Genomic DNA, 21,762 nt, shown 5'->3' with positions numbered 1-21,762 from the left:
CTAAATAACGAATCTTCCTCGTCGTTAATTTTGCTCAACGCACGGATACATTTTGGAGACTTCCAAGCGAACACCAGTTCTCTACATTCCCACCCGCCCCTGTGCGTGTTTGGCCCTTGCAGCGTCCCGTACCGAGGAGGTAGCGCAGGAAGAGAAAAGAGAGACCCGTTGCCATGGGGAAGCGGCTGCGTGTCGCCACGCTACGGGGCGGGCGAGACCAGGAGGAAAGAAGGGAGGGGGGGGGAGCGAGGAGCTCTTAAAGGGACCTCGCCGCAGAATGCACCTTCATTGCCTGATAGGAGTTTGCGGTCGGTAAGTGTGCCCGGTCGGGAGCGCCTCTGGGGAGGGTGCGGGATGGCCCCGGTAATGGAGCGATTTGTGCTTTTCTCATTGTGCGAAGGAGGTGGCTAAGGAGACTGATGCTATGGCAGAGAGGCTGCACACAGCCCTGAAAGCCGAAGTGGTGGGCAGCTGCAGTTTAGGGAGGTGTAGAACTGGGTTGCCAACTCCCCCCGGCTGGCTCTGCTCCTGTAGTTTTGACAGCAGGCAGGAGGCAGGTAAAGCTTTCCCGCCTCTTCGTTCTCCCTGCCGTGAAAATCTTCCCCTGCTCCCTTCCAGGGTGCCAAACTGCCTGCACACTTGTGCGCTCTTTCAAGCCAGGGGAATTGGGGGAGGCAAATGCATACGTGCAAAGGAGAACCTATGCATGGGCATCAAGGTGTTCTCTTGTGCATCACCTGCCATTTCGACTGGAGAGTCGATTTCGAAGCGCTGAGTCTGTGTTCCTAATATACCCCTGTCTGTTTGGATGATTGTGTGCTACCCCTTGTTTCAGGTACACTGGTGCAAGAGAATGTACAAGCATGAGCATTAAGGCGCCTTGTTGCACACACTGCTTACAGTTTCAGCAGGAGGTTCATTTTTGAAGTGCTGTGGTCATATTTCCTTTTGGATAATTCTGCCTATCAGTCCTTTTAAGACAAGCTATTGATGAGTTGCAGGGAAGAGGATATATATAGTGGGAGTGCTTCATATAGTGGGAGTGCTGAGGTGGGCATAAATGCTTGTGTGAGAAAAGGGCTGTAACCAAGGCTTCGCTATTGTCCTTTGTGACATGGCAGAGCGCTTGCTATTTTATCAGGTATCTGCATAGATGTGGTCCCTTGGAGTGGGTTAGAATTGCCTCCAGGTAATCAGGAAGGCAAGTTTCACAAATGAATAGTCCTCCACCTTTTGGGGGGCCCCTGAAGAATGATTATGGCTATCCTTCATGCGTCTGACAAAAAGCTGTGTTTCTCAAAAGCTTACGCTACAATAAAATTTGTTAGTCTTAAAGGTGTTACTGGACTCTTTACTATTTTAAAAGCACAGGAACAAAATTAGTTTAAAAAATGGATATGAGGATCCCAATACAGGCCTCTCTTCTTGGTAGAGCTCTAGGAATGAATTCTTTCCTTTGCTAGCCTCGACCTGCAACTCCCTCAAGGGCTCATGTGCCCCTCCAAGTTGTGTTTCGTGTCCATTCGCACCCCTGCATTGCACATGACTGGGGACTATCCTCATTTAATGAAATGTTTTTGCAACTGTAAAGGTAAAATGTGCCGCTGAGTCATAACGGACCCAAGGTGACCCCCATAAAGTTCCGCCTCGTGGAGTTTTCAAGACAACTTGAAATGAGCAAAAGCAGTTTGCCATTGTTTTCCTCTGTGTAGGAGCCCAGTCTTTCTTGATCGTCTCCTATCTATAATATGCAGTTATGCATATATACAACATTCCAGGTGACATAGTGGGGATTTTTGATGTTAGGATCAGAGGATCTACTGGACCTTTGAATGTTGGCAGGTAGGTGTGTGCATAACAGAGAGCAATAATGATCCACCTAACAGGGTTGAAGAAGACTGAAGTTAGATTTGCACAGGCAGTTCACTGACCAAGGACTGAATCAGGACATGCGGCTCTCTTCTTTTCCATTTCCTGCTTGGCACAGTCTGTATGGATTGACTTCCCCGCACCAGGTCATTAACAGGTTATAGTTCTTGTAACTTTTCTGCATTCGTTGGCACGTCAAGGTCTGCTCAGGTCCCAGAGGTGTGGCGATTTATAATGTGCCAGCAAAGTCATGTGGTGTGGTGCTGATGATGTGGCTGTGAGTCAGCTTGGATCCTTGCCACCTTGGATCCTTGCCACCTTCTTAGTCCTCTCAGAAAACTGGCTACAGCTTGCAACAAAAAAAATGCTCATGTTAGAATAAACCTGTGTCTTAGGCTGTGCGGGTGCTTGGCTATTTCAGTTGGTTAATATTGTACTTGCCATCCTGCAGGGGGAAGTTTCATTCATTCCCTTTCCTGTTTTGCCTTCAGTTAGAAATCTGTAACACTGACACCTTTATATCCTGCTGGCTTCTTGCCATATCACTGTCCATACCTGTATCATGTGGGCTCTGCTCACACACACCTGTCAAGCAGGAAATGAATTGAACTGGTGCTGACATCTGTTCTGCCCCATCCCCCCAAAAAACAAATAATGCTGGAATCAGATTGCCAGCATTTGTATGGGCTTTGTTCTTTTGCTTTTAACAGACTGAGGCACAAAATTAGGTGCTGAAGTCATTGGCTTAAATGTTAAAAAAGCCCCATTTGCCTTGGAAGCCCAGAAGCTGTACACAGTACCCCCTTTGTTTTTCCCAGTTAAGGGAAAATACTGTTTAAACAAATTACAAAGATGATCTGACTCCGATGGTCAAATGAGAAAGAAATTTTACTTACAAAAGTAGGAGCGCATCTTACACGGCATGTTCACATAGATAAATTTAACTTCTTGTGAACAGATTAATTTCTAAAAGGTTAACTTGCTGCAGCTCCAAGCCCAGGTAAAAGAGATAGAAGAAGAGAGGTACTATATAAGTTGAAACAGAAGGCAAGCAACAGCCAAAGAGGCTCAACATCTAACTGATGAAAGGGTGGGGCCAAGTGTGTGTGTGTGTGAGAGAGAGAGAGAGAGAGATTTTTTAACCCCTTCCCTCCCAGATCCTCTTGCATGCAGAGTTACAATATCCAAAAGAAGCAGGGTTGCCAACTCCAGATTGGGAAATTCCTTGAGATTTTTGGGGGTGGAGCCTTAGGATTTGGGGAGGTACCTCATTAGGGTATAATGCCAGAGTCCAGCCTCCAAAGCAGCCATTTTCTCCAGGGAAACTGATATATTTTGCTTGGAGAGCAGTTGTAATTCCAGGAGATTTCCAAGCCACATCTGGAGATTGGCAACCCTACCTGTGTGGAATTTTCCTTAGTGCTTCTTTCCTGAGCCCAAGAAAAGTTGATGTGCTAGATGTATATGTGCCAGGAGATGCAGGACCCACAAAACGGAAGAAATTAAAAGTTGGCAACCCTACTGGGGAGGGGTGAGAAAACAGTGCTGTTGCTGATTTTGATAAGGAGGAAATCACCAGCAACTTTTTTGTTGGGAAAAAATCACCAGATGTGTTTTTTTTCTTTATCTTGGCAATAAAAGCATTCATGGTAATGATTCTTCAGCAGAGGTTGTCTAAAGCCAGCAAAAAATAGATTAAAACTCTGGGTTTGGATCCAGGCTTAGTATTTAGGGGTGGGGTGAGGTTACACGAGGGCAGTCCCCAAAGGGATCTGGCCAGACACTGAGAAATGGGAGGGGGGAAGTTTGATAGTAGCTGAAAGTCATTTTGGGCTCCTGTTCTGGCTAATAATCCAACTTTTTAAAAAAATGTTTTGAATTAGGTCAAATGCAGTTGCAGGCACAAATATTTTGGACAGTTTTAACTGCATAAGAAATTTTTTTGCTCAGACTTTCTTAGTTTGATAGGGGAAGGCCCTGTTTTATCGTATCCAACCCCAGTAAATTACTGTCCCTGTTATGCCTTTGGGGGTGGATATTTTGGATGTGCCATTTAAAAATTTGGCTAGCACATTTGCAATGTGCACTGAAGTTCTTCAGGTTACAACTTCTTCTAAGTCCGTGTGAGAGCCGTGCATGAATTCTAATTGGTGAAGCACTACTTACCTGTCACCCCACCACATACACACTTGTGCATCCCTCCTCCCATATTTATCTAGATAATAAAAGCTGCTGACCATATTTTAAGTTTTAGTTGTTCTAGGCTGAGAAAACCAAGATACACTGTGAGATTATGGCATCCTAATAAACATTTTTACCCACTGCCCAAACAAAAAGTGTATTTTACTAGTCAAGGGTGTTTGTATGCATAGGGTCAATGGACCCCCAAAGAATCTGTCTGACATCCTCAATTAGTAAAGTCTGCTTGTTTTGTTTTTTATTGTATCTAAAAGTTAAAAAAAAAAAAACCAACAGAAACTTGGGGTTGCATCAAGCATGCTTTTAGCTTCCAAGAAAAAAAAATCAGCCTGTTAAGTATTTCCCTTTGGCAATAGAAGAACACAGAAGAAAAACATGGGGACAAGAGGGATATAAGAAAATGGTTGTTATTGGTTTCACCCTATGTTTTGCCTGTTTCACCACGAGTGCAACTGGGGGACAAACAGGCCATGTGTTGCTTTTTATTTTAAAAACTGCAAGTGGGAGGAGGCATAGAACTCCACAGGGCAATTGACCTCGTGAAGGCTGAGGAATACACAGAGTGTTGTGTCCTTCCCTGAAGCAATGGGGCTTTTTTACTATTCCAGTCAGCCTTTGCCAGTGCATGAGTATCTTGGGTCAGATGACGGTCCTGGTGTCAGAGAGAACTGCCTCAATGAATGGAACAGATCTGTTGACATTTTTACCTCCCTGCCCCTACCTTGTACTGGCCCTGGGGTGCCCATCTTTCAGATGGTGCCTGGTAGGGTTGCCAATCCCCAGGTGGGGGCAGGGGATCCCCCGGTTTGGAGGCCCTCCCCCTGCTTCAGGGTCATCAGAAAGTGGGGGGAGGAGAAGGAAATGTCTGCTGGGAGCTCTGTTATTCCCTATGGAGATTTATTCCCATGGAAATAATGGAGAATTGATACACGGGTATCTGGGGCTTGGGGGGGGGGCTGTTTTCTGAGGTAGAGGCACCAAATCTTCAGTATAGCATCTAGTGCCTCTCCCCAAAATATCCCCCAAGTTTCAAAAAGATTGGACCAGGGGGTCCAATTCTATGAGCCCCAAAAGAAGATGCCCGTATCCTTCGTTATTTCCTATGGAAGGAAGGCATTGAAAAGGTGTGCTGTCCCTTGAAATGTGATGGCCAGAACTCCCTTTGGAGTTCAATTATGCTTGTCACAGCCTTGATCTTGGCTCCACCCCTAATGTCTCCTGGCTCCACCCCCAAAGTCCCCAGATATTTCTTAAATTGGACTTGGCAACCCTAGTTCCTGGAGACCTCCTGTATTATCTCCAGGAGAAAATTGCTGCTTTGGATAGTGGCCTCTTCGGCATTATTTCCCATTGAAGTCCATCCCCTCCCTAAATTTCAGGTTCCACCCCAAAAATCTCCAGTTATTTCGCAAGTTCCCACCCCAGAGCTGGCAACGCTAACTGGCCCCTACCCTGCTTCCTTTCACTTCTGAAGGTGATTAACAACACCCAACCTTGCTGTGAGGTCACCAATATTCCCATTTTATAGACTAGACTGGAATGTATGCCAATAAACAATAAATGTTATCAAAGAATTCAGGTTTTCACGGCTGGTAACATCATTAGGGTTTGTAGAATCTTTCGGGCTCAAGTGCCGTGTTCTACTGGAGAAAGTTTTCCTTCCAGACATTTCGTTCTCAGCTGCGGAGAACATCCTCAGTGGCGTTGCAGCCGGAGCAGGCGTTCTGACCTTCTTGGCTGCTGTGCATTGAGTGGGGCCAGGGCTGCTGGAGAGCTGCTATTTATTTGCCCTTTCATCACACCCCCTCCAGCCTATAAATAGCAGCTCTCCAGCAGCCCTGGCCCCACTCAATGCACAGCAGCCAAGAAGGTCAGAACGCCTGCTCCGGCTGCAACGCCACTGAGGATGTTCTCCGCAGCTGAGAACGAAACGTCTGGAAGGAAAACTTTCTCCAGTAGAACACGGCACTTGATCCCGAAAGATTCTACAAACCCTAAACAATAAATGGTTTGTTGTTGTTTTTTAATTTTTTCCTATGTGTGTGTATTAGTTGTGTGTTTGCACACAAATGTTTGCTTTGGCCTTCAGAGGGAGCCCGTCATTCATTAGTCATCCTTTGCCTGGCTGCTCTTCTGATGGCTTCTGTTCCAAGCAGGTTTGAGAAGAAGCGGTGTCTTGTTCTTCACCAAATGCCCATTTTGGGAGGAAGCCCTGGTCCATTGCTTCCTGTTAAGGCCTTGCCTTGCTCTCTGGAGAGCAGGAGGACAGAAACCTCCTTCATCTTGTTCAGGAAAGACATCCAGGAGGGCCGAGCCAGCCTGAAGGGTGGGGAAGGGCCGTGCCATCGCAGTGTGCTTTCCAAGTAGCTCTCCTCTCGGTGCTGGCTGCAGCTGCTGCTCCTTCCTGGGCAAAACGGGTGGATGGCCACCGCAACTTAGCTTGCCCTCCAGGTCAGAGTCCTTTTGTAGAGCCTGTTCCCCTGGAGGCTGCTAGTGGGCACCAGAACATAGAGGAAGGTAATTTGTATTCATGTGTTTTTAATTTTAATTAAATGTAGAAGTATTTCATGTGCGTATTTGAATGAAAGATAGTTTAAAGGGTTGGTGGATCAAGGAAGTGAGGGAATACTGAATGGGGGGAAAGGGGTGGGGGAGGCTGCTAGCAGCTGATCTATTTTTGATCCCCTTTTCCCCCAGTTTTCTTCTCCTTTTTTAATCTGGGAGCTCTGAGGATTCAGACCTGCCTAGATTTGTGTGAGAGCTGGTTTTGGTGATTCAGCAGTGGGCATTCTGCACATGCTTAGAGGGGGCTGAAGAAGTGATCTCTGTATCATGTTGGAATAAATGTGTTCAGTTTTTAAGGCGCCATCGGACTTTCTACCCCCATCCCCACCCCCCCTCCAATGGATCAGCACAGCCACCTCTCTGGAATTGTCTTTGCCAGCCATTTTTAAGCGTAGAAGGAATGGGGGAGGCTGCAGCAGATAGCAGACCCATAACCAGGAATTTGGGGGTGGTGCTGCGGTCTCTGAATGTGCTGAATAGGTCACTAATAAAAGTCAATGTGAAACAGTGTCTGGATATAAGTTTTTGCAAGTATGGTTGAAAACTTAGTTTTAAAATAACATTAAACAAATCATCAGTAATCACCCAAACTGATTGGATTGGACCCACTCCATTGACAGCAGCCCCTTTCCACCAGTGTATAAAACCTCTGCATTTCTTTCACTGGGGGAAAAGAGCCCTGCTCACAGGACTGGTTTGCAGGACCCAAGCCCAGCACCTTAGCATCTTTCCCCTTAAGCCTAGAAACTTATTATTATTTTTTTTAAGTTGAACGTTCAGAGAAGGATGCTGAAATATCCTTCACTGGGCAACCCCCCCCCTTTGGTCAAATTAAATCCTTTTTTATCCTTCCCATTATGCTACTCTGTGCAGAACCACACCCCTCCATCCTCACCCTTAATGCATTTATGTGCCTTCTTCAAAGCCCTTCCTGAACTTCCTATTTTGTGATTACAAGGAGCAGTCACTAATTTTTTTTAATCCCCATTCTTTGCGTTAACTATTTCATGCAAGCAACTGTAACATAAGATTTATTCTTACCGTGGAACCTGTTGAATAATTTCCCAGCTGTATGCTTCCGCTCCCCACCCACCCCCATCTGGGTGAGGACTTAATTGGTTCTATACAGCACTTAGCACAGAGATAAATAGAAAGATTTCTGAGCCCACAGGTTGAGAGAGAGATTTGCAGTTTTCCTTCTCAAATGTATGTTTTTGAAGGGGGACAGTGGGGGGGGGGGGGCTAAAACACATTTAGGGCCCTCCTACCTGTGCCTTCTATGTCACTTTTCAGCACCAAAAGTGTGTCAAGCATGGCTAATTCTGATAGGGTTGCCAATCCCCAGGTGGGGGCAGGGGATCCCCCGGTTTGGAGACCCTCCCCCGCTTCAGGGTCATCAGAAAGCGGGGGAGGGGAGGGAAGTGTCTGCTGGGAACTCTGTTATTCCCTATGGAGATTTATTCCCATAGAAAATCATGGAGAATTGATCCACGGGTATCTGGGGCTCTGGGGGGGCTGTTTTTTGGAGTAGAGGCACCAAATTTTCAGTATAGCATCTAGTGCCTCTCCCCAAAATACCCCCCAAGTTTCAAAAAGATTGGACCAGGGGGTCCAATTCTATGAGCCCCAAAAGAAGGTGCCCCTATCCTTCATTATTTCCTATGGAAGGAAGGCATTGAAAAGGTGTGCCGTCCCTTTAAATGTGATGGCCAGAACTCCCTTTGGAGTTCAATTATGCTTGTCACAGCCTTGATCTTGGCTCCACCCCCAAAATCTCCTGGCTCCACCCCCAAAGTCCCCAGATATTTCTTGAATTGGACTTGGCAACCCTATATTCTGATCAATAACTGATGGGTTTATGGCCTGACAAAAGCAGGCCTGGGTAAGATCATATAGAACCAAATGCTGCTAGTTTATTATCTTTTCCTGGCTCCTCTTTGTTTTATGACTGCTAATTTGAGGGAACAAAGTAATCAGCACCTTCCCATGAATCCTCCTGCGGGAGGAAGCACCACCTGGGCAATGCAAGGCCGAATGCCTGATAACGCCCTGGGAATGTATGTAGTTTTGATATTCTATGTGTGAACGCTCCCCTGCTTCCCCTCCCCGTAGGAATCCCTTTGAAGTGTATCTTAAAACCTGTGTATCAATGTATTGGTTTCATTCTTCTCAAGCCACGGCTTGAGCCAAACTATCGGTCTATCAATAAACGTAGTCTTTGTAGCAACTTCGACTCGTCATTGAACCCACATGCTTGACAAAGTGGACTTCTTATCTGTCTTACAAGGATACTTTTCAAGATAACTAAGTTGTCAATGGCTAGCATGTTCACTTTGTGGCTGAGCAGGGACTTGAACACAGATCTCCCATATCACGTTACCCAGGGCACCACTGTACCCTGCAATTTTGGAGACTATTGGGACATTTTTGCTTGGGAGTTGGTTTTGTATTTTATATAATTTTGCTTTCTGTATAACTTCACATTGACTAGAAGCCTATAGTGCCTGTTAAGTGACACTGCAGCCACTACACCATGCTTCCTTTGTTCTGTAAAGCTTTTTCATTTGAACACCTTTTATCCTGGGTGTAATTTAAAAAATAAAGGGGGTGGGGTGCTGAGGGAGCAGTTCTAATAACATAATCAGTCCAGCCACTGCCAAAAGTGACATTCTCATTATTGATACCTTGATAAACAGCGGTTTCACTCAGCTTTCTCTTTCCAGGAACATAATTACAGTGCTAAAGGAGGCATCCTGTACAAAGGAATGCATGCCATTCAGCTTCACCCCAGCAGGGAACTTCATGGTGCTTAGTTTTCTTTAAGGTTCCTTTGGCTCTTAGAAGAGGGATTGGGGCCCTCTTATGAGGCTTCTTTGTGCTGTTGCAGGTAAGAATGTCAGAGAAGGTCCTCGTGACGGGTGGAGCTGGCTACATAGGGAGTCATTGTGTGCTGGAACTGGTCGAAGCGGGCTACACTCCTGTGGTCATTGATAATTTTCACAATGCCATCCGAGGTAAGGGGAAGGCTGAGCTGTACTCTGTAGGGTCTTGGTCAGGGAGATCTGGCCACAGTGACCTCAGACACTTGGCACTGCCAAGTTAAATTACTGCAATGTGCTCTCCTTGGGGGCTGCCTTTATAGATAGTATGGACACTTCAGTCTGTTTAAAATGGAGTAAGAAGACTGCTGTTCACCACATGCCAATGTGTATGTACGTAGTTCCAGAGGCTGTTCTGGCCTCAATTCAAATTGCTGGCATTTGAAGAAAGACAAAGGGGAAGAAAACCTTAAACAGGTATCCAAGAATGGCTTGCTAAATCCCTGAAGGCCAGACATTCTGGTATTATAATCACAGGAGAAAATTTTGCTTGGAATCTGAAAACTTCCTCACACAGCCTTTGAAATACACATTACCCTTGGCAAAGAGAACTGATCTCAGAACAGGGCAGGACTTACTAAACTTAATTTTGGGCTATCTTTTAGGGATTTTCCTTTTTTCATTTCCTCCTTCCATGCTCTTTTTGTTTCCTTGGCTTTAAGCTTTAAATTCCTGAATAGCCTGGCTCCACAGTCCCTGAAGGGTCATCAACTCCCATATGAGCCTACCCACGCTTTTCTCTATTCTTATGTAAAACAGTAATATGTATCTTTAGATACAATCTTGTGAGTTCGTAATGCTGTTCTTTTCATAAGATTGAACTAACTCTATCATGGAATTCACTGTTCCCAAATGTAGCAAACAGAGACCATTTTGCTACAAGCAAATGAATTGTGTCATTAAACATATTCTTAGAACTCAGGGGGCAGTTTTTGGTATTAGTGTGGATCTTCTGATACAGATCCATAACTGAAAATGGGTTTTAACATTTCCCACCAGTTGGGTGCTGTGAAACCCTTTGCTGCATTAGGTAACCTAAGGATCATTTCTAAGTCAGATCCCGCAACTCACTGCTTCAGATAAGTTTTACAAGTTTCATCCTTCATTCAGACCCATGTGGCTACCCACCTGAATCAAGTTTCATCCTGGTCTCTACTTTGTGTAGTTTGGTCTTTTGCGGTGAAGCAGGTAGCCACAAAGGACTGGGCCTTTTTGGTTGTGGCCCCTCATCTGTGGAATGGCAAGCCTCTGCCATGGTGCTCTAGGCCAGAATCTTTTTTTTTTTGTTAGACATTTGAATTGCAGTTCTAACATTCTTTTTGGGTTTGTTTTACATGCTATTTTGACTTTTTAAAAAATCACTCCTTTCTGCTGAGCTGTTTTTTAGTATTTTTGTATTGGGAACGCATTGGGTAAATTTTTGAGGGAATTGCAGAATACAACTAATTGCAAGAAATAGGACTAGACTTAAACAGGAGGCATGTTTTGAATTTAGGGAAGGCTGGACTAACTGGACTAGATATATCACTGATCTGATCCAGCTGGGCTCTTCCTATGTCTTCAGTCCCCTCCTCCCTTCTGGGCTTTGATGGATCCCCGCCCTGCTTGTTTTGTCTTCCTCTTCCTCCAAAAGAGTTCAGGCCCTCCTCCCCCCTCCCCTCCATTGTATCCTCACAACAACCTGTGAGGTAGGTTAGGCTGGTTGTGTGATTGGCTCAAGGTCGCCCTGCAAGATTCCATGGCAGAGGTGGGGTTTCAACCTGGATCCAGGTCTAATCCAACACTAACCACTATATCACAGTGACTCAGCTGCTTCCTCGTGACACCTCAAAGGTGTCTTGAGTTATCCTTTTTGCCTGTTTTACTTATATATTAATTTATTAAAATAGTTACACCTTGCCTTTCCTCTTGGAGAGCCAGTTTGGTGTAGTGGTTAAGTGTGCGGACTCTTATCTGAGAGAACCGGGTTTGATTCCCCACTCCTCCACTTGCACCTGCTGGAATGGCCTTGGGTCAGCCATAGCCCTGGCAGAGGTTGTCCTTGAAAGGGCAGCTGCTGTGAGAGCCCTCTCCAGCCCCACCCACCCCACAGGGTGTCTGTTGTGGGGGAGGAAGGTAAAGGAGATTGTGAGCCGCTCTGAGACTCTTCGGAGTGGAGGGCGGGATATAAATCCAATATCTTCATCCACCTCACAGGGTGTCTGTTGTGGGGGAGGAAGGTAAAGGAGATTGAGAGCCGCTCTGAGACTCTTCGGAGTGGAGGGCGGGATATAAATCCAATATCTTCATCTACCTCACAGGGTGTCTGTTGTGGGGGAGGAAGGTAAAGGAGATTGTTAGCCGCTCTGAGACTCTTCGGAGTGGAGGGCGGGATATAAATCCAATTTCTTCTTCTTCTTCTTCTTCTTGATTCACGGCTACTCTGGTGGAATTTCTCCCTTATAAAAACTTTACTTGCTACTTTGCTGGCAAAATCTCTGGTGGTGCTGGTTCAGGAGGGGGGAGCTTCAAGAGCCCGTTTGCCTGCTGTGCTGCACACATATATGGTTTCTTCAGGGAGTTCAGAAGTAGCATTTGGGGAGGGATGTATGTGTGTCATTTGGGACTGGGGAGACGCTAACTCAGTCCTCTTCCCCTTAAATCACATCACCAGTGGCTACCTTGTACGTGTTTTTAAAAGTAGGTTAAAAGGGTCAGGGAATGACCAATGCCTCTATTCCCATCCTAAGAGGCAGACTTGATTTCAACCAGATGCCAGCCAGGGGTCCTCGCACTTGCAGGGCATCTTCTTAATTAAAGCGGACTACTGTCCATGCTGAAGTAGATGTGGGTGAGTGCTTTTCCCTTGTCAAAATTAAACTTTGCTTGCACACCAGGGAAGGAATAAAGTGGTGGGTAGAGAGTCCTTAGGGTTCAGGGACTTGGCTGGAGGCCTGACTAGCTATCCCAAGGGCCAGATTTGAGTTCCTGGGGTGTTAGTTGCTCACCCCTACCCTCATGTTGGGGTGACCTGAGGGGATCCGAGACTCCGAGGGCTTGTTTAAAAAGTATCAGTGCCACTGCTTCAGTGGATTGGGCATGAGGCCAGGTGTCTGCCATGGTGTCAAAAGCAGGCTCTTCTCCCCCAGGGGGCAAAGCCTTGCCCGAGAGCATTCGGCGGGTGCAGGAGATCGTGGGCAAGGAGATCCTTTTCCAGGAGCTGGATGTTCTCGACGAAGCTGGCCTCCAAGAGCTCTTCAAGAAGGTGAGAGGTCCTGGCCCCAACACTACAGTCCCTGTCATGACAGGTAGGGGCAGGGGTCATTTTGTAGAAAAATAGGTGGTGGGGCTCATTAGCATAACTTATTAGCATGTGCTGCCCCCCTCCAGCCAAAAGCAACCCGATGCAAGCAAGGAGAGCCCCGGGTGAGTGAAGCCTGCTTGGGCTGGCTAGACATTCAGCCAGCCCAGGCTTGCCTGGGGCTCTCCTGAGCTGCCCCCCCCAGTCAAAAGGCCAGCAAGCCACTTGCTGCCCAAAATCACATAAGAAGCGGAGAAAGGGTGGCATAGGGCTTCTCCAGGGATTAATGAGGGCTGCTGAGGGCGTGGCAAAGCCTCTGGTAGCTGGCTGGCTGCCCACTCTCCTAATCCAGGGATTGTTATGCAGCTGCACCTACTATTCGGTGGACAAGATATGTGGGGAGGAAGAGGGGGAACCCTCAGAAAGGTTCAGGAGCTGTGCTCCTGTGAGCTCCTGCTGAATCTGAGGCCTGGATATGGGGGCCCTGCTTCCTTCCTCACCCCCCTGCTCAGTTTTTACTGTTGCCGTGGGACAGTGCCAGGGACTTACCTCTTTGCTGGAGGTTTCCCACATCTGGTCATAGTGAGTTTGGGCCATGCTGGAGTGTCTTTGTGGGAGACAAGAACTCCTGGTTCCCCCCCCGTCTCCCACTCAGCTTTGGGGTGGGGACACAAACAAAATGAGAAGCACAGATAAGCAAGGCAAAAGAACAAAAACTGTGCTTAATAATGGAATCAAACAACTCTGAAAATGTTCGACACTGTTCTTATTTTGTTTCTGCGACAACACAGTTGCTTTCCTTTTTATATATTAAAGTTACAGGCAATTGATACAACTATAATATAAAGTCATAGACTAGGTCTCAGTCTCAAAGCAGGAAATACAAAATTGCCACGAATGTGAACAGTGTTGGACGTTTTCAGAGTTGTTTGATTACATTACTAAGCACAGTTTTTTTTCTTTTGCCCAGCTTTGGGGTGGGGCAGAGGGCTTTTATAATCCCTTGCGGTTCATGTGATGCCAACATTCCTTGAATGGAGCATTGTGTTGCACTCCCCCCCCCCCCCAGTAGCAGGTGCATGGAGGACCCATGCACATAAACAATTTAAAGGAAAAAATAACCTCCAAGAGCTGTGCTCATGGAATACCCGAGCATCACATCTGGGCTAGCCTTGTGAGGTTGCATCTGCAGCGGGACATGGGAGAGGAGCCTTGGCTGAAAGCAATCCAACTGCAGATGGCGCTGGAGTGTCAATCATCTGGATCCTTTGCTACAGCAAAGACATTCCCCCTATGTTGCTGTTGCTTTTCCTAGCATGGCTGCCACAGCCAACTTTCTGGAAGAACAGTGTGCAATGGATCCCAGCGCCTTTCAATTCCCCATTCTTAAAGAAGGGATGCGTTCATGTGAATTTGGCACAAAGATCCTTAAAAAATGCCCCTTCTCTCTGCTTTTCCTTAACAGCATCGCTTCTCAGCCGTGATGCATTTTGCAGGCCTCAAAGCAGTTGGAGAGTCGGTCCAGAAACCGCTGGAGTACTACAAGGTGAACCTCTCTGGGACCATCCGCTTGCTGGAGGTAAGCGGTGGGTTGCCTTGTGCCCCCATGCACACAAATCTCTCTGCCCCATGTTAGAAAGCTACCTGGGACGGGAATATATGTTCAGTTTCTTGGTCCCATTTGCACAGGGCATGAATCGAGAGAAAGGAAGGTCCAAGCTTACTGCTTAGCATCTTATGTGCAAAATGTCTCTGCATCAGGCTCAGCCAGGGACAGTCACCTTCACTCCCACTGCTAGCGAGCCCATTTCCACGATGGCCTAAGTCGAGAGAGCCAGTGTGGTACAGTTGTTAGCGTAAGCAAGACCTGAGTTTTAAGTTGCCCTCTCAACCGTGGAACTTTTGGGCCAGTCACTTGTCTCTTAGCCTAGCCCTCTTGAGTCTAAAAGAAGGAGGAAAACTATATACATTGTCCTGATCGCTCTGTGGAGGTGGGATGAAGCCAGAAATGGTGTGCGAGTGCGGAAAGAGAATCTAGCGAGTCGGCGTTCCCCCTCCTTCCCCAGACTATGAAAGCGCACGGGGTCAAGAACTTGGTGTTCAGCAGCTCCGCCACGGTCTATGGGGACCCCAACTACCTCCCCCTCGATGAAAACCACCCCGTCGGGGGCTGCACCAATCCCTACGGCAAGTCCAAGTACTTCATCGAAGAGATGATCCGCGATCTGTGCAAGGCAGAGCCGGTAAGGAAGCTGCTCTGCACCCCTGAAGGCTCTTGAACCTCAGTCCCCCACCCCGACTTTCCTGGCCAGAGTTTTCTAACAACATTGCCACACTTCTGTTCCCAGGACTGGAATGCTGTTCTTCTACGGTATTTCAACCCTATTGGCGCCCATGAGTCGGGAAGGATAGGAGAGGATCCCCAGGGCATCCCAAACAACCTGATGCCTTACGTTGCCCAGGTACAAGCCCTTAGGATGAGTTTGCTCGGCTCCCTCAGCTGTCTCAAACTGATTTTAATCATTCCTTCCCTTCTGTTCCAGGTGGCTGTGGGACGCAGGGAGTTCCTGAGTGTATTTGGGAATGATTATAGCACAGTGGATGGAACAGGTGAGTTGCTGAACAGCAGCTTGGCTTTAAAAGTTGTGAAGATTTAAAGGCATAGTGGTCCATTTGTCTGTTTTTCTCCAACACACACACCTCTGCCTTTGAGAGGTGATTTGGTGCAGAGCTTAGAGTGCCAGGCTAGAATCTGAGACACTCAGGTTTGAATCCCTGCTCTGCCCTCCTAGGTGTTTCTCCACACCTGGAGAGGCTTTTTCCCATTCTCGGGTAGCCCCCTGACCTTTGTAAGGGATTGCTCACTGGGAGGGTCAGGGCTCCCAGCTTCCCTCTGAAGTTCTGAGGTCCAGCCTCTATGTCTCCCACTGCCCAGCATCAGGGACAGTTCACCGGCTTGTAAGCCCTGGAGGAATAGCCACTTCAGCTTCCTCCCCAGAAGTCCTTTTAAAATAGCATGTCTGAGGCAGTGGAGGTAAAAAGTTGTAAAGTATTTATTGAAATGTTCACATGCAGACTTTTAGCACCGCACCAGATTGAGCAAGAAACAGGCAAAATGAAAATCTTCTGTCCCTCTCTCTAGACATGTCCTATCACATGCTAAAATATAGGACAGGCTCTTTAGCGTAGGAGTTCTAGATCAGAACTGCCGCTACCTTAAAGCTCCCTTCAGCTTTCTAGGCCAACCACAGGGTCTATGACTGCCTCCTCAATTGAAGAAGATAGAAGATATTGGATTTATATCCCGCCCTGCACTCCAAAGAGTCTCAGAGTGGCTCATAATCTCCTTTACCTTCCTCCCCCACAACAGACACCCTGTGAAGTGGGTGGGGCTGGAGAGGGCTCTCACAGCAGCTGCCCTTTCAAGGACAACCTCTGCCAGAGCTATGGCTGACCCAAGGCCATGCTAGCAGGTGCAAGTGGAGGAGTGGAGAATCAAACCCAGTTATCCCAGATAAGAGTCCGCACACTTAACCACTAACCCAAACTGGCTGTCCTCTTGTGGCCTCAGCACCCAAGGAAAAGAGACCTCCTTCCTGCTGCAAGGAGTTTTTATTATCTCTTTTTTCCCCACCTCCTGATGAGGTCATGCCAGGTCAAAGGGGCTTTTCCTGGAGATCTCCAGGGCATTTCCTTCCTCTAAATCTGTTCCCTGCTAGGAGAAAGGGAAGAACTTGACACACCTCTTATCTCTCCTGCTTGATCTATTACCATTAGTATGAATGTGAACTGAGCTACATCTGGGAAGCAATCATAAGGACTTCCTCCTATCTGGTCTGTCCAGAGGTGGGGGGGGGGACCTTTTAAAACACAGCATGGAGGTTTGGCTCATTTCAAATCTCCCAGGAAAAAAAGGATTTCTTCACAGGGTATAAGACTGGGCAGCTACAATACCAGCTGATGGGCTTCCTTGTCCTCTGGCAGGTGTTAGAGATTACATCCATGTGGTGGATCTGGCCAAGGGCCATATTGCAGCACTGAAGAAACTCAAGGAGAATTGTGGTTGCAAGGTAGGTCAAAAGCTCCAATGTGTTTTGAACCACACACACCTTTGAGCAGAAAGATGTGTTGCCTAATAGACAGCAGCCCGTCTTTTGGTTGCTTGACTTCCTATCTTATTCCTGTCTTCAAGAGTTGGGTAAGTTACCTTGCATTGGTGGAGTTTGTGCATAACAATGTGCTTTATGCAATTGAATCAGGACTGGTATAATCTTTGCCTTGCACATATTCTGCAAATGAAGGGTACTCATTTCAATAGTCACATATGTGCCAGTGTTTGTTTGTTGTTGTTGTTGTTGTTGTTGTTTTTTGGGGGAGGCTTATGTAGGGTTGCCAAGTCCAATTCAAGAAATATCTGGGGACTTTGGGGGTGGAGCCAGGAGACATTGGGGGCAGAGCTAGGAACAAGGGTGTGGCAAGCATAATTGAACTCCAAGGGAGTTCTGGCCATCACATTTAAGGAGACAGCACACTTTTTAAATGTCTTCCTTCCATAGGAAATTATGAAGGATAGGGGCAACTTCTTTTGGGGCTCATAGAATTGGACCCCCTGGTCCAATTGTTTTGAAACTTGGGGGGTATTTTGGGGAGAGGCACTAGATGTTATACTGAACATTTGGTGCCTCTACCCCAAAAAACAGCCTCCCCAGAGCCCCAGATACCTGCAGATCAATTCTCCATTATTTTCTATGGGAATAAATCTCCATAGGGAATAATAGAGTTCCCAGCAGACATTCCCTTCCCCTCCGCCCGCTTTCTGACGACCCTGAAGCGGGGGGAGGGTCCCCAAACCGGGAAATCCCCTGCCCCCACCTGGGGATTGGCAACCCTAGGCTTATGTCATTTTAAAAAGGTGCTGTAGAAATAACCAACAGAAATGTAAGAGAATCGTGTCCTCTTTCTAGATATACAACCTTGGGACTGGTGTTGGCTACTCTGTCCTGCAGATGGTCAAAGCTATGGAGAAGGCATCGGGAAGGGAGGTAAAGTATCAAGCCAGGGTCTGTGGGGAGGGGATTCTCTCGCTGTGGTCAGGAATGGAAGCCCACCACCTTCTGTCTTCAACAACAGGAGCCATTTATGGTAGTCTTCCAGCACTTTGTACAGCCTGAACTTAAAACATGTTCCCAGTCTTATTGCTGGGAAAAAAATCACTTACCTGTGTCCAGAGTACTCTCACCTCACACAGGGCAGGGCTCTTGCAGGAGATTTTAACTCTTTTAAGAGTTCAGCACGTGCTTAAATCTCATCCTATAAAAATAGGGGGGGGGCTGAAAATACATTTAATCTGGATTTCAGCCCATTCATTCTGAAAAAAGGGCTGTGAAACTTGCACCTGCTAAGTCACCCCCAGCCATATGTGGTGGGCCAGAGTGACCAGAGAAATCACGGGAGGAGGAAATGAAAATTAAACAATAACAACCCATAATGTTTTTACAAAAAAACAAATTCAATTTTTTCAGGGTTTGAAAAATCTTAATATGTTTATATGTGAATTCATATAAACATCAATATCATTCAGCAGTAATAAGCACAGTCCAGCAACATGATACTCCTTTCTCTTGCTGGAGACTGCCTGGTTCTCTTCACTTCTGGTGTCATCCAAAGCAATCAGAGTTCAAAAGCCCAAGAAGACATTCTTTGTGTCTTTCTTGTTCTTTTGTTCAAGTAGCTGAAGGAGTCATGATTCTGGAGACAGGCTAGTTTAAACATCTGTTTCAATGTGCTTCCTCAGAGCAGAATTACATGCAGACTCCACAAAATCTAGTCCTGTTCAGTTCCTATTGAACAGGACTAGATTTTGTGGCTAGAAAGGAGTATCATGGTACTGGACTGTGCATATTACTGCTGAATGATATGGATGTTTATGTGAATTCACAGAATTATAGTAAGGTTTTCCAAACCTTAAAAAAAACCCCTGAATTTGCTTTTCATAAAAATATCATGGCTGTTATTGTTTAATGTTCATACGTGGTGGGAGCTGGCAAGGAATAAAACAGGTTTATGGAACTGTTTAGCTGGTTGCACCCTGGGGGCTGTTAGCATTTGACAGCCCCTGAGACTCAGTTTATATTTCTCTGCTCTGAGACTGAAGTGGCCTCTGCTACCCAGGGGCCTTTCCTTTCAAAGGGATTTGGCTAGTCCATATACATTTCTGCCCTGTGTATCGGCAGTGGAGTAGTTCCACGAGGACTCTACTGCATGCTTTGCTCTACTGCATGTCAGTTGCCTTAGAGCACCAGCCCCAATGCCTTGCTCTAGGAGCCTTGCTGAGATTAAGGCTATCTACTCTTCTTCCCCCCTGAGTGTGCCAAAACAGCAACCCTAGACTGGTTTCAGGTCTCTCTTGACCCACAGTAGTTGCATTGTCAGTCTGCCCCAGCCACCCTCCCTAGCTTGATAAGCTGCCTTGTTTTTGGTTTAGCTCAAGTACCAGATTGTTGCACGTCGGGAAGGGGACGTGGCCTCCTGTTATGCCAACCCTGCCCTTGCGGAGCAGGAGCTGGGCTGGAAAGCTGTCTTTGGGCTGGACAAGATGTGTAAGTAGACACTCCCTTCTAAGCCACCCACAGCCAGCTACTCTTCTCACTGACACTGGTCCTCTGCCCTTGGTCCAAGAGTTTTTTGTTTGTTGTCAAGCCTGAGCCAACTTAAGCCAACCCTGTACGATTACCAGGGCAAGCCACAAACTGAGGTGTTTTGCAATTGCCTGCCTCTGCATAGCAACCTTGGACTTTCTTGGCTGAAGTACTAACCAAGGCTAGCCTGGTCACGGCTCTGAAATACAGTCAGTGGAAAAGAAATGGCTATCTCTATCTTTCAGGGAAGGGAAGATCCAAGCGGGCGGGCAGCCATGTTGGTCTGAAGCAGTTGAACAAAGCAGGAGTCAAGTTGTACATTTAAGACCAACCAATTTTTATTTAGAACGTCAACTTTCGTGCGCTCTTAAGCACACTTCATCAGACGAGGGAAGGGGGATATTGACACAGGGGCAAGTACATCTCAAGTCCTTTTCCACAACACCTGCCCTTTTAACCCTTTCCTCCCTCTCACCTCTTTAGGTGAGGACTTGTGGAGGTGGCAATCACAGAACCCCACCGGCTTCAGCAAGAACTAGTTCTCCAGACAGCATCCTCTGTTTCCTCTGCCTCGTGGGGGGTGCTGCTGCTGCCGCCACCTCTGGGTCCCAAGGACTTCTCACTCAGGGAAGAAAAGGATTCCCAAGAGGGGTGGGGCTTGGGCCGTCTTCTCCCCTTTGAAATTTCCTTCAACTGCAGAAAGTTCTGCCACACGAGGACCCCCATCAAATTCATGTGGCTGGAAAAAAATGCTAATCTCTCACTTTCCACAAGGAGAATGAAGCACTCCACTGCTCGGGCTCTTACTTCTGCTGGTCTTGATGTAACTGGGCGGGGGGGTGGGGAGGCACTGCCGGGCATCTTATCTAGCTCCCCTCAAGTACAGAGCCAAGCAGCAACTGTGAGCTGCAGGCTGACTGTGGTCCCCAAAGCACTGGCCACAAAATGAAGGAAAACACTCGAGGGCAGCTTATGACAACGTTTCTACCATTTATTGAAGAGGCAAACAATTAAAGCATTTAAACCAAAAAACTGCTGTGGAAACTTGCAGGGGATGCATGTGGGAAATGAGAACTGACTTCAGACCTTTTGAGCATTCTACCCTGAAGAAGGCATGAGGTAGGATGACAGGCTGGTCTTTACAAAGAATAAGCAAATTTAAAAGCGCAGCCCTTAATTAAGGAATGTGGGATGAGTGTTTTGCTGGAGTGGGATTATTTCAGCCCCTTCATATAGGGAGCTAAAGTTATCAGAACAGCCACTGGCGTTGCTCTCATTCTGTTCTCTATAAGGAGGGAAGAGCAGCAAAGGTCTCAGCCAGGTTTTGGCTCAGAAGATTCCCAGTATTCCTCCTGCAGACCTGAGTGACTCTATCACCAAGCAGCCCGAAGTCTGCAGCTGGATTCTCCTGTCCTGCTAACAAGCTTAAGGGTGATCCTGTCCACTTCTATGGAGAGGGGCGAGTGGGTGAGGGAAAGCCGATGTAACCACAGCTAGCCAGTTTGGTGTACGGACTCTTATCTGGGATAAGCGGGTTTGATTCCCCACTCCTCCAGTCGCAGCTGTTGCAATGGCCTTGGGTCAGCTATAGCTCTCACAGAGCTGTCCTTGAAAGGGCAGCTTCTGTGAGAGCTCTCTCAGCCTCACCTACCTCACAGTGTCTGTTGTGGGAGAAGAAGGGAAAGGAGATTGTAAGTCGCTCTGAGACTCAGAGTAAAGGGTGGGGTATAAATCCAATATCATAATTTTCTTCTCTTTTCTGCCCTTGTCTTGACCACCCCAGATCCAAAAGCAGTGCCCTCTGAGACATACAGGAACCAATTTTGATCTTGCTCCGAGATCACTCCACTTGCAGCCACTGGCATCCCCCAGAGTAATCCCTGCACCAGAGACAGTTCACTTAATGGACATTCTTTTGAATGCACAAATCCTGAGGAGGAACTGAATCATTCTGATACACCGCCAGGAGCTGCCTGCAAGAAAAGATTTGCCCTTTCTTTAGTGCTTTATCACAGCCCACTTGAATTCACACCATTGTCATTGGTTAAGCTTCCATAATGCAGGCAGCTGGTTTCATGCAGATCAAAATACTCTTGGCTGGTTCTTACCGTGCCAAATAGGCAGCTCTTGGGCAGAAGGAAGAAAGAGCACAAGTACAGTATGTCCACTTAACGGTCTGGCCTCCCAAGAGGCAGGAATGGGGGGAGGGGGCACTGCCAGAAATCCTGCTGGGGCACAGATGGGAAGATAAGTGATCAAGACGTAACCTGCACATAGAAGGTTAGAGCTCCCCCTCTAAACCTCAAGAAGCCACTTATGTTAGTTGTCTCGA

The 21,762-nt window shown here is 47.0% G+C and overlaps 1 protein-coding gene across 1 annotated transcript; it reads left to right on the top strand.

Moving 5' to 3' along the window:
* Window positions 1-242: 242 nt before the first annotated feature.
* Window positions 243-20,462, top strand: GALE (UDP-galactose-4-epimerase). The gene is made up of 11 exons (XM_060258064.1): window positions 243-312; window positions 9,521-9,647; window positions 12,641-12,756; window positions 14,258-14,371; window positions 14,859-15,035; window positions 15,141-15,254; window positions 15,336-15,402; window positions 16,777-16,862; window positions 17,757-17,834; window positions 19,277-19,391; window positions 19,914-20,462. The coding sequence occupies exons 2-11, from the start codon at window positions 9,527-9,529 to the stop codon at window positions 19,967-19,969; spliced, it is 1,044 nt and encodes a 347-aa protein (XP_060114047.1). The 5' UTR covers window positions 243-312; window positions 9,521-9,526; the 3' UTR covers window positions 19,970-20,462.
* The last annotated feature ends 1,300 nt before the right edge of the window (window positions 20,463-21,762 follow it).

Source organism: Heteronotia binoei, chromosome 17, assembly GCF_032191835.1.
Source record: "Heteronotia binoei isolate CCM8104 ecotype False Entrance Well chromosome 17, APGP_CSIRO_Hbin_v1, whole genome shotgun sequence".
NCBI classification, from domain to species: domain Eukaryota; kingdom Metazoa; phylum Chordata; class Lepidosauria; order Squamata; family Gekkonidae; genus Heteronotia; species Heteronotia binoei.
This window is presented reverse-complemented; position numbering and strand designations above follow the sequence as displayed.

Bases quoted from the DNA above. Each gene is read 5' to 3' on its own strand.
- GALE (XM_060258064.1), top strand. From the start codon at position 9,527: ATGTCAGAGAAGGTCCTCGTGACGGGTGGAGCTGGCTACATAGGGAGT. The intron at 14,372-14,858 runs GTAAGCGGTGGG...CTCCTTCCCCAG, and splicing joins GGACCATCCGCTTGCTGGAG to ACTATGAAAGCGCACGGGGT. The intron at 15,403-16,776 runs GTGAGTTGCTGA...GTCCTCTGGCAG, and splicing joins TAGCACAGTGGATGGAACAG to GTGTTAGAGATTACATCCAT.